Source organism: Chanodichthys erythropterus, chromosome 20, assembly GCF_024489055.1.
Source record: "Chanodichthys erythropterus isolate Z2021 chromosome 20, ASM2448905v1, whole genome shotgun sequence".
Lineage (NCBI taxonomy): Eukaryota > Metazoa > Chordata > Actinopteri > Cypriniformes > Xenocyprididae > Chanodichthys > Chanodichthys erythropterus.
The window spans coordinates 7,496,409-7,509,266 of NC_090240.1; the positions used below are offsets into that span (position 1 = coordinate 7,496,409).

Below are 12,858 nucleotides of genomic sequence, written 5' to 3' on the forward strand. Positions count from 1 at the left end.
CAGACTGTCAGGACGAGCCTTCACGCAAAATGGAAATACTTGTGTGAATTTGTAAAACTTACAGATAAGGATATAACCGTAAAATTAACATTTTGCGCTGAGGAAACATATCACACATTAAAGAGCACAGCGATAATGACATTCATTGTCGATGATTTTCGTTATCGTTTTTTTCGATTAGTTGTTGCAGTCCTACAATCAAACCCTGAAGTCAACGTGACGCTCACCTGTCATTGTGTCTCTGCTGACACAAGGAACACACAGCCTCCTGGTCCATCCTCTCAGTGTCATTATGAGAGAACTGCTCCTCGTCTTCAGCCTGATGCTCTTCCTCACAGTCTTCCTTTGCACTTATTGCACTTCCTCCCCCTCCGATGGCTTTCTGGGCTTCTGCTGCGGTGACAGAATTTGCCGCTCCGTCCGTGGAAGAACACATCATTCCTCCAGCTGAAGTGATAACCGTGGCATCTTCCTGTTCCATCAGTAACGGGGGCTCTACATCCGTATCTTCTGTAGCTTCCACATCACCCATCTCTCCATGCTTGAGCTCTTGCAGCCGTCGAGCCACAGCACGCTTACGGATCTCCTGGAGATTGAGATCATCGCTGTCTTCAGCTCGATCCGACACGACTCCTTCACTGACGTGCTCCTTGTCTAACTTCAGCTCCGCAGAGAAGCACCGCAGCTCTTCTGCACTCACCTGATCTTCATTCTCATCTGCAGGTGTGAGCGCAGGCTCCAGCACCTGTCCTCGACCCCCGCGACCTCGCTTGGAGGCTACAGAGTTCCCGCCGGCCTCAGAGGCCCGTTTACCTCGGCCACGACCCCTGCCGCGACCCCTGCCTCGACCTCTGCGGCGCGGTGCGGGAGGGCTGCTGTCCACCGAGCCGACGGCTTCCAGGAACTCCCGTCTGGCGATGGTGCTTCGGCGGAAACCCCAAGACTTGGCCGAGGCCTCAGCGCTGGAGCAGCCGTCCTCCTCCATCTGGCTCAAGGGACAAAAGCAAAGAAGAAATACAAATCATTATCTTCATGATAACATGACCCACTTCAACTACAACTAAAGACGAACAATTGCGCAATCTGAGATCCTAATAGCATTACTATTATAACTGCTGATTGTTGAAGTTCTGAAACATAGCTCTGTCTGCCTCTTTCAGACCTGTAAATCGTTTGCTTTGTTCTGAAACAGGGACTTGTTACAAGGGACTTACATATTCTTCTTGGTTTGGTTCGCTTTCACAGGACAACATTTCAAAGTGTGCTAAAAATGTGTTTATGCAAGTCACATGTCAGTAAATCTGATCTCTCATTGGTCAGTTCACCTGTTTACACTCCACATAGTGTTGTTACACAAACACTTGCACAAAGGTATACAAGCCTTCATTCCCGCTCTAACTGATAAATGTATGTATAGAGAGAAACAGAGGAACTATTTTCATTCTTTTATGTTGTTTTTACTGGTTATCTTTTGGGAAAGAAGGCAGCAGAACATCAGAATGAACCAAAAATTTGAACGCCTGTAATGTAGGGGTGTTCAAACACATTGATGAAATGAAAACAGGCTAAACAACTGGTTTTGTCATTTTCAGCACCAATGTAAGATTCGATCAGGCCCAGACAGACTTGCATCGCCTGCACTGTTTTTGAGGGAAACGCAGTGGAATGTAATTGAAAATGGTAAAAATTTGTTTAATTGAGCTGAAAGCATCACACTGCTATTTATTGAAGCTTGTTTCCGCCCCTGAATAAAAGTTAAAAGTTTTCCCGTGGATTTGGGCAACTTTTACACCGTTGCCACAGGTTGTTTTTCATGCCCACGGGCTGAAGCAACCCCAAATAACATGATATTTTGCCCCTGGAATGCAAATTTTAAAGACCCCTGTGGTGAAAATTAATTTTTTAATGTTGTTTATATGTCTATGTAGTGTTTTAATATGCTTTAAGACAAACCATGTGCAAATTCATAAGTCAGCACCATTGCTGAGTATTTTATGTTTGAAACTGCAGTAAACCAAAGACAGTCTAAAACCCGCGGTTTGAAATTGTGGGTGTTTGTGACATCACAGACTACCTTGCAACCAATCACAACAACGTGCTGGCAGGCCTTGGCATATCAGTAACTATGACTGCTCTGAAGCAGGAAAGTCTTGAGAGAAGCCAGGTTATCCCGGTATATATTCTGTTGATATGAAAAATTATGTTGATTTATCAATATAGTGAGTCTATTGCGATGTTATGATGAACTATAAGCCTTTCTCCACTGACGTTCTGAGTTCAAAGTGTTTGTAAGGATACTGATTGTTAGAAGGCAGCTGTCTGACTCTGAGATGAAGAACGGGAATGGTGTGTGTAACATTAGCAACACATTATTAGCTGTTTGAGAACGTAGTCAAGCAAAAGGCTAATCATATTAATGACAGAACCGTCGCAAGAATTTCATCTGAAATTTTAAAGCTGAAAGCAATGAAATTGTCAAACATCCATTTCCAGAGGAAAACGTCTGAGCCAGTGGAGGCGGGGCTAATTTGCATATTCATAGATCTGTGTATATTAAATGAGACAAGGGTGTACAAGCTATTTTAAGGCATGAAAATTTTTTTTCACTTGAATTTTTTTTTAATGTCATTTTGGTGCTCAATGATGAGTTTTAAGGGAAAAAAATAACTTACTACAGGGGGACTTTAATAGAGGAACCCCGCCGAAAACGCGGATTTTACCCCCCCGAACGTGATTTTAACTGTGGGACCCCCCTGAAACACAATTGGGCTAGTTTTGGGCTAGATTTGAGTAGCAACTGGGTGGGTTTTGTTGTTAAAACCTGGCAACCCTGGCTACGGTGGCCAACACAGGACAAAGATGTCGTCTGAGACAGCAGAGAGAAGCCAGTCTATAGAGCAGTTTGTCCATTTAGGACTACTGTAGAAACATGCCGGCGCAAAATGGTGACTTATGTAAGGGGACCCGACCCATGGTGTATGTAGATAGAAATTACTCATTCTAAGGTAATAAAAGCAAAATGGTTCATTATGTAAGGTCTTTATACACCACTGAAAACATAGTTATATAGATATTATATTGCATTTCTGTCAATAGATCCTCCTAAAATTTACACATTACACCTTTAAATTGTTTTAAACTATTCCATGGTGGAAAGTAAACAAGCTTCCATAACTAGTAGTAGCAGAAGGCATAACCAAATTAAACATATTTAAAGGGTTAGTTCACCCAAAAATGAAAATAATGTCATTAATTACTCACCCTCATGTCGTTCCACACCCCTAAGACTCAGTGAGGCCTGCATAGACAGCAATGGTACTTCCTCTCTCAAGATCCATTAATGTACTAAAAACATATTTAAATCATTTCATGTGAGTACAGTGGTTCAATCTTAATATTATAAAGCAACGAGAATATTTTGTTGTGGGCCAAAAAAACAAAATAACGACTTTTTAACATTCTCTAGTGATGACCGATTTCAAAACAATGCTTCATGAAGCTTCTGAGCTTTACGAATCAAATCAGTGGATTGGAGTGCCAAAGTCATGTGATTTCAGCAGTTTGGCGGTTTGATTGTTTGATACATGATCCGAATAACTGATTCGACGCAAAAGATTCATAACGCTCCGAAGCAGTGTTTTGAAATCGGCCATCAATAGATATTGTTAAAGTCATTATTGTTTTTGTTTTTTGACACAAAAAATATTCTCGTCACTTTATAATATTAAGATAGAACCAGTGTACTCACATGAACAGATTTAAATATGTTTTTAGTACCTTTATGGATCTTGAGAGAGGAAGTACCATTGCTGTCTATGCAGGCCTGGCTGAGCCATCGGATTTCATCAAAAATATCTTAATTTGTGTTCTGAAGATGAACGAAGGTCTCAGAGGTGTGGAACAGCATGAGGGTGAGTAATAAATGACAGAATTTTCATTTTTGGGTGAACTAACCCTTTAAGAAGCAAACCAAAAGTCGTCTCCTGTTCTGTCTGGATTCAATACTGGTGAAGATCTGACTGCTATGAACATATAATTTTGCAGAATTTGCTTATTACAAGCACCTCACTTTTATTTAGACCTGCATTATTACACATTAGACCACAAAAATAAGACCACATCATCATGAACTGCAGTCAAACTCAGAAAATTAACTGACCAAAATCGCTTTCATTTAGTCAGAGGTCTCTTTAGAAATGTAAATTAGCGATACAGTGAGACGCTGACAGGTTAAAAACCATCATTAAACTTCCACATGGTTTATATAAGAGACAAACAGCACATGGCAGAGAGAGCTGATGAATAAACAGTTAGAAATGTAATGCTCCTCGCTCACCCACACTATGAACTAAACTCTTGTTCAGCTGAAGGCTCACTTTGAAGTTCATCAATGGTCATGTTAAAGGTTCATCTCTGTAAGGTAATCGCTGCGGCTCGAGCTAGACGTTGATCTGTGAACAGCAATGGTGTAAAACTCACGCTTCAACGCAGGCTCGCTCCGCGCAATGTCTGCGTTTACACGCACACTTTGATTTATGTAAGTAAACTTATTAGTGATTATTAATGTATAGTGCACTCAAACAAATAAACGCGCAGTGTTCTTCCATTTTGTCCAGAGGGGCGTGACGCACTGAATGAGGAGGAGAGAGGCCACGCGACGCCTCGCCGGAAACGAACAGCGACACCGGCAGACTGGAGGACACACAGCAGTTGCATTGCATCTTAAAGGGTTAGTTCCTATGGTTAGTTCACTCAAAAATGAAAATTCTGTCATTATTATATATTTTACTCACCCTCATGCCGTTCCACACCCGTAAGATCTTCGTTCATCTTCAAAAATATCAAAAATATTCTCGTCGCTTTATAATATTAATATTGAACCACTGTAGTCACATGAACTGTTATCACATGAATATGTTTTTAGTACATTAATGGATCTTGAGAGAGGAAATGTCATTGCTCCTATGAAGGCCTCACAGAGCCATCGGATTTCAACTAAAATATCTTAATTTGTGTTCCGAAGATGAATGAAGGTCTTACGGGTGTGGAACGGCATGAGGGTGAGTAATAAATGACAGAATTTTCATTTTTGGGTGAACTAACCCTTTAAGAAGCAAACCAAAAGTCGTCTCCTGTTCTTTCTGGATTCAATACTGGTGAAGGTCTGACTGCTATGAACATATAATTTTGCAGAATTTGCTTATTACAAGCATCTCACTTTTATTTAGACCTGCATTATTACACATTAGACCACAAAAATAAGACCAAGCTTCCTTAAATTTTATTTAGAAAACAACTTTATTTAAAAAAAAATATATATGCTTGCTGATTATGTGTATGAATACTTATCCACTTTTTCATGAGAAATGCTGTCCAAATGTCCTGTTTGTCATGATGATGGCTAAAGTCTCCACCAAAGGAAGTAGACCCTTTTAGCAACCGCCGTTTTTAAGACACAATAAAGGTTTAAAAAATCACAAGCGGGCTATAACTGGTGTGTTTTATGTCATAGATCAAAACTTGAAAATATTTAGAGGCTTTGTTAACCACAGATGATTTAGTTAATTTCAGGTTATTTACCAAAAACCCATTAAAAAAAACCCATAAACTTTAGGGCGACAGAACCAGAAGTCCTAAAATGCTAACCAGCTTTCGGGTTTTGCACACAAAAACACGTCATCTCTGAGGGTTACCGTGATTTTGCCAAGACATGTTCCAGGATCAACGTATTTTGATCCTGGAACAACATTCCAGTCTGAAAATTTAGTCTTAACCCTATTCCTACCTCTAAACCTAATCCTACCCATAACTTATCCCTAAAATCAGAGGGGAAAGATAAGTGAATAACATTGATGTAGAAGCACCTAACCCTGGTTGCAAGCCTAAACTTGCCTAAAATGGTAAACTTGTCCCTCAAATCTGATTGGTTGATTGGAATGTTGTTCCAGGATGTTGATCCAGGAACATGTCTTACTTGGCAAAATCACGGTGACCCATCTCTGAGGTACGCTGAGCCTACGTCATAACTGTTTCCAAAGTTCCCCTCTAGGGGGCGATGATCTCTGTCAACCCATAAAATGTCAATATGGTTTTTAAACATTTTTAATAACACATTTACATAATAATAATAAAAAAAAAAGCTGTAGTTAATGGTCTCTTATTGGGCTGATTAACCAAGCTCTTCATAAAACAAGACCTGCAATTTAATAAAATAACACATATTATAAAGACACATCATAATAGTAGTGGATGATTTGTTAATTGCATTTCATATATTACACTTTAAATAAAACTTTTGCAATTGATTTGTTGGTGTTTTATGCATGTGTGGGCTGAGTTTTCATTGCACTTACCGTTCTGACCAGCATTTCAAACTCTTCCAAACTATTAATCATTTTGCGAAGCAATTTGTTCAGTTGATTAAAAGTTTCAAAAAGTTGTTTCTCCCATCACTATGCAGTCAGACATTGGGTTATTGTCTTTGTAAGCAGCTGCGGGGAATGGACGCTTATTTCGTGTCCCCCGCACTTAATTACCACCACATTCCCGTCCATGTTCTCTAGTGTTGGTTACTTAAGTTTGAGCAAACTAACAATCACACAGATGTGTATCAGTAAAGCTCTGTTCATTCTCAAATTCATTGTTATTTTAATTTGGCAGGCTGGGAACTTGGTGTAAAATGCACTGCAGTAAACAGAGGACAATAACGTCCTTCTTTCAAATGCACGCAGTTCGAATTACTAGCCTACACTATTTTAACGCTAGTAATTATTCTTCTTCATTAAAGAAAATAACTTGTTTTGCATGGAATACTTTATTTTTATATCAGTTTATTACTGTTCCTCACTTTACTGATGTGTAGGAAAGCCAGGCTTGTCTTATTGACAAGATAGACTGATAAAGAAAAATGAAAGAATGAGAAAAGTGCTGCATGTCTGTCTGACACACACACACATGAAGCGCGGACAAAAAGACACCTTTCATGGAGTTTTGTGCTTGAACAGTCAAACACACACACAACTAACTTTTTGCCACACCTGCTGATGGCCATTTACTTCTTTACATTTATTTACATGTCATTAACATTAAAGGTGCCCTAGATTGTTTTTTTACAAGATGTAATATAAGTCTAAGGTGTCCCCTGAATGTGTCTGTGAAGTTTCAGCTCAAAATACCCCATAGATTTTTTTTTATTAATTTTTTTAACTGCCTATTTTGGGGCATCATTAACTATGCACTGATTTTTTCAGCACGGCCCCTTTAAGAGATGCGCTTCCTCTGCCACACGAGCTATTACAGTGCATTTACAAAGTTCACACAGCTAATATAACCCTTAAATGGATCTTTACAAGATGTTCGTCATGCATGCTGTATGCATGCTTCGAATTATGTGAGTAAAGTATTTATTTAGATGGTTACGTTTGATTCTGTGTGAGTTTGAGGCTGTATGCTCTGTGGCTAAAGCTAACATTACACACTGTTGGAGAGATTTATAAAGAATGAAGATGTGTTTATGAATTATACAGACTGCAAGTGTTTAAAAATGAAAATAGCGACGGCTCTTGTCTCCCTAAATACAGTAAGAAACGATGGTAACTTTAACCACATTTAACAGTACATTAGCAACATGCTAATGAAACATTTAGAAAGACAATTTATAAATATCACTAAAAATATCATGCTATCATTGATCATGTCAGTTATTATTGCTCCATCTGCCATTTTTCGCTGTTGTTTTTGCTTGCTTACCTTGTCCGTGCACAGATCCAGCCGTTAATACTGCCTTTCCTTGTCTAATGCGTCGAATGGGCTGGCATTATGCAAATATTGGGGTCATACATATTAATGTACGTACGTAACAGTCGGTGTTATGTTGAGATCCGAGTGTTTTCCGGAAGTCTTTTAAACAAATGAGATTTACATAAGAAGGAGGAAACAATGGGGTTTGAAACTCAATGTATGTCTTTTCCATGTACTGAACTCTTGTTATTCAACTATGCCGAGGTAAATTCAAATTCTGATTCGAGGGCACCTTTAAAAACACAGCAGCAGGAATATTAGGCTGCTTTCACTTTAAGAGCGAACACATCCAATATACTGAAACACGTCACAAAAAATGCCTGAATGTCAAAAGAAAGACTGTTTATATTCACTTAAGCCATAACCGACTACATTTACTAGGATACTCGCCAAGACAGGCATTTTTTGTGAATTTGTACTTTAAAGCACAAGAAGACGTGAAAGAGAGCTCAATTCAGTATTCGTGGGCTGTCTGAGATGCTGCTTTTTGAGTAAAAATTGAGCTCAATTTTGCATCTTCTTGCACTTATTGACGACGCAGCACTGACCCGTCAACTGTCCTGAGCGTCGTTCACATTTGTTCACATTCATGTTCTCACAACATTGCATTGTTAGAATTCATAAAAATGTTACCAACCAACTGGCGATTGACTCTTTCATAAACTCGCCAATGCCGATTTGTTTTGCATTTGGCTCTTGGCACGTGTTAATTTTAGATTTAGGTTATGCTTGCCTGGGTGAGTATTCAGGTAAAATACAGTCGATATACTGCCTTATGTGAACGTAAACAGTAAAAATATATAATGTCCCAATCAAAGTATTTATCATAACGTGCTGTAAATAGCATTAAAATTGTCATAATGATCAGTTCTGCTGTTTTTCATAAATACCAGTTGTGATGCTGCACAATGAGGGTGTTGTCATGTCACCAGTCATCAGTGTCCCAATGTGTAGTGAGTCAGGGTTCTTACTGTCCTTATCAGTGCCCGAATTCGTGTACATGATTTAATAATTCACTACCTAGGATGCTGATTGATATTCACCCAATAAAATCTGTTTTTGGACTAATATGAAAGTTTTCAGTTCTGAAATTTACATTATGTTTGGATAGTACAATGACCTCTTATATGTCAAAAGATCAATGAAAATTCGATTTCTCAATTCATGACTCCTATAAAAATGTGTTCTGTTGCATTAATTAATCAGTAACGTAATCCAAGAATCTCAATATGAAAGTAATGTAATCTGATTTTTGTATATATTCTCTTTTGGATTACTTCAGTGTCACTGTCCCCAGCTCCCTCTGCTCCACCCTGGTCTCCTACTCCTACTGTCCTCTCAACCCTCCAGTCATGCCCCGGTCCTCTGTCCCTCATGATCTGTGGCCTTCCTCTGGGGAATCTGGGGCGTCAGGAGCCGCCTTGGATGTTTTGGTCACTTTCCTGGATTGCTCCATCTTCTGTTCTGCATCGTCTGCTACTGAGATCATTTTCTATCTGTCTCTGAGTCCCATGACAATATGGAACATGTATTCTAATTTATTTATTTTTTTTTAAATTGGAGGTACTGAATTTGTTCTCAATTGGTAAGCCACCAATTAAAATTTCACCAATAAGCCGTACTTTCATGGTTACTGATTTACAAACATACACTGTAAAATGCTAGTAATTTTAACAGTAACAGATGGAAAAAACATGTAGGTATGTTTACTATATATGGTGAAAAACTATAATAGATCTCACAGGATATTTCATTAAATTTTAAATGTACTGATTTTGGAGAGGTTGTTAAGCACTTACATCATCAGTCCAGCTTCTGAGCCTGATGTAAGTGGCATGTGACCTGTTATGACCCGTCATCTGATAGGTCCAGTGCAATGCTTGATGTTAAGCACTGCTAAGGGTAGCCTCTTATTAAGCCTTGTTTACACTGCACGCTTCTGCGGCACATTCTACTGGAGTTGATCCGTGTTCACTCTAGTCAATGCTTGAGTTTCAGAAACGTCCCAGAAGTGGCTCGGCGCGCCGCTTCGCTAAAGATAGGCACCTCGTAAATTGCAATTTGCTGGAAGGGAACTGATAAGAATATTAATGTCTTTCCTTCCACATTTTTTTTTTTTTTTCACTCTCATATTAAAACTACAGTTTAAAAAGGCAACTGGAACAAGAAGAGCTGCAACTCACCCCAACCATCCTTCCATAGTTAAGCCTTGTTTACACTGCAACCTTGTTGAATTTACACAGGGATTGAGTAGGTTTTGTTTTTAAAAGAAAATAAGGCCGAATAAGAGCAGTAAATACAGTTACACTTGCTGGCGTGTTCATGCATTCAGCAAGGTGTTGGAGAGTGATCGCATGTCTGAGGATATCCTGCTCCCTCCAGACAGGTGCCTCCTTTGAGTCGATGCAGGGTGCACAGAATTATGTGGCCAATAAAGTGTCCCTCTACTTTGTTTACCTCCCTCACCGACTACTGTTGGGTCTTGAAGTAGGTATATATGCTCCCCTTTGGATAAATGCTTCCTGTGTTCAAGAGTGCTGACAAGTAGAGGTAGATCGCTTGCGGTGCATCCCTCTGTTATCTGTAGCATACTATAATTTAGTGCAGAAGTGAAATGCTAGCTAGAGCGGGTCTTGTGAGAAGTTCCTTTATTCAACTCAGGGTAGGAACTGCTCTCCCCCATGACATTAGGTCTTTAATTTAAGCTCCCCTGTGGCTTCGTTCAGGTGTAGAGTCTGGTGGATGAGAGTTATTGGGCAAGCTGTAATATGTCCTTCTCTTGTTTGCCTCCCTTTCCTGAATAATGGTATAGGGGCCTATGATCCCCTTGGTTGGGTGGCAATACTGAAGGCTGTAGCTTGGGTATCATGGAGTTGGACTACATCTTATGCCTCATTTTCACTGAGCGGTACAGGACATTACAGTATAGTTCAGTACGATTCGGGATGGTAAACTTCGGCTTGGATCCGGCTTGCGTTTCCATCGCCATGAGTACCCTTACCTGATAGGGCGTGGTGTTAACCGGAAAGTAGCGATCAATGTCATTCTTTCGCGAAGAAGAAAGCAACACAATAAACAAGAATGGAGGACATACAGCAGATCTTGTTCTTGCTTCCCGGCATGTGGTTATTTGTCACAAAAAGAAACAACATTGTGTTTCAACTTTGTTTAAAAAATGGGGCCTTGTGTTGTCATTCATCTTGTAGTACGCACAAGTGACGATTCCCTGTCAACCAATCAACGTTCTGCAGTGAGTCTAGCTCCACCCTTTAGTGCCGGACTACTGTGCTAGGTATCCCAATGGAAGGTACCCAAAAAAGTGTTACGGTATGGACTGTACTGTACCGTACCGCTCAGTGGAAATGAGGCATTAGAAAAACAAGTAGTTCCACTCCTTGTCTATGCTGAGGTTCTAATTACTGAGATTGTAACACCCTGCATGCTCCCTTTGGTAATATTGCTGAGGCACTGGCAAGGCATACCAGAACATAGCCACATCTCCCCTTATAGCTCTGCTCTTGGAGGTTTGGGCCAATGCCTGTCCCACAAGATCAGGGAGGAAGGATGTACTAGCCTGGGTAGCGTTTCCCCAAAGCATCATAAGCCTAAGTTGATCGTAGCTCCATTGGTTTCAATGGAGCTACGATCAACTTAAGCTTACGATGCTTTTGGGAAACATTTCCCCTGGTCTTTCACTTCCTAGTGAGATATTTGGTCCCTGGTTATGGAGCACAGAAGGGAGGGAACGAATTAGTAAATCATTTTTTCTTGCATGTCATGTGCGGGCTCCATAGTTTAGGGAGTAGAGCCACACACACATATATATATATATATATTATATTTTTTTTTTTTGCAGTCAACCTTGGGGTTGAAGCGTTTTTGACTGAAGCATTCTATAGAGTCATTTAGTTGCTAGGCCCACTATGTTTGTGCATATTCATAGCTTAGCTCAGGCACTCCTTCAGCATGGTGTAGTGGGCATTGGTTCAGAACTCCATAGCTTCAACACCAAGATGCAGCATCAAAGTTCCACTTCAAAAGGGATTGTCTTAGGTTGCGTATGCCACCAGGTTCCTTGAGAAATGGAACGAGATGCTGTGTCTCATTGCTATGCCTCGGGCTTGCCTGAACATTTACTTCAGACAAAAGAGTTGATGACTCAGGCACCCTTTTATACTCAAAGGTGCTCTGAATATGACATTATGGACTGCCGTCTGCTAATGATTATTGCCGTTTGACTGTACCATGTCTTTAGACCATTATGTAGTCATTCCAGGGTGAAGCTGCTGAAAAAATAAAAGAAGTCGGATCCATAAAGATTTGTCTGATTATACACTTTAAAATGAAAACTACCCCAAGATTTACTCACCCTCATGCCATCCTAGGTGTATATGACTTTCTTCATTCTGATGAACACAATCGGAGTTATATTAATAAATATCCTGACGCATCCAAGCTTTATAATGGCAGTTGATGGGACCAACGAGTATGAAGCTCAAGAAAGCACATCCTCGTTCATACTCGTTGGACCCGCTCACTGCCATGCAGAGGAGTATTCAGTGCAAGTAATTAAGAATAATGCACTGAAATTTAAATCACCAGTGAAGACACCATGAGCCAGAGAAAAAGAACAATTAAAGGTACAATATGTAATAATTTTCTGTCTGCTAGAGGACTCTGTGTGTTCGCTCAGTGGCTGCTGCAAGACACTGTTACACACTGCAGTAAGATAGATCGATTTTAGAATATCATATTAAATGTTGGAGGTCTTGTGTTGATAAATGGCATGCAATTAATTTTAAAACGTATTGTATGATGGAGAAAATTATGTATTAATGTTAATAAAAATAAAGCTGCATTTGATTATGTTATGTTAGCTATTTTACAAATTGTGTTTTTCTCTGAGGCATGGTTATAAAAAAAAAACTAAAAAAAAAACAAATTTAAACAATAAGACTAAACGTGTTGAGTTATATAACAATTCCTTTTCTGTCAATAAATAATCCAAAACAGTTGTTCCCTTGTCTAATAAAACATGTAAATATTAAATAGTTTTTG

At 39.6% G+C, this 12,858-nt stretch overlaps 1 protein-coding gene across 5 annotated transcripts in view; it reads right to left on the reverse strand.

Annotated features, from left to right (window-relative positions):
* The window catches only part of si:ch73-181d5.4 (death-inducer obliterator 1), a 29,159-nt gene extending 24,523 nt beyond the window's left edge, over positions 1-4,636 (reverse strand). The window contains exons 1-2 of one of the 5 annotated variants that reach the window (XM_067370901.1): positions 4,341-4,636; positions 228-985 (exon numbers count right to left, since the gene is read on the reverse strand). In XM_067370901.1, coding sequence (XP_067227002.1) covers positions 228-985; positions 4,341-4,388 — 806 coding nt within the window. In that variant the 5' untranslated portion in view covers positions 4,389-4,636. Of the gene's footprint in view, positions 1-227; positions 990-4,336 lie in introns of all 5 variants that reach the window. The other 4 variants (XM_067370902.1, XM_067370904.1, XM_067370905.1 and 1 more) reach the window with 4 other exon arrangements.
* Positions 4,637-12,858: the final 8,222 nt, after the last annotated feature.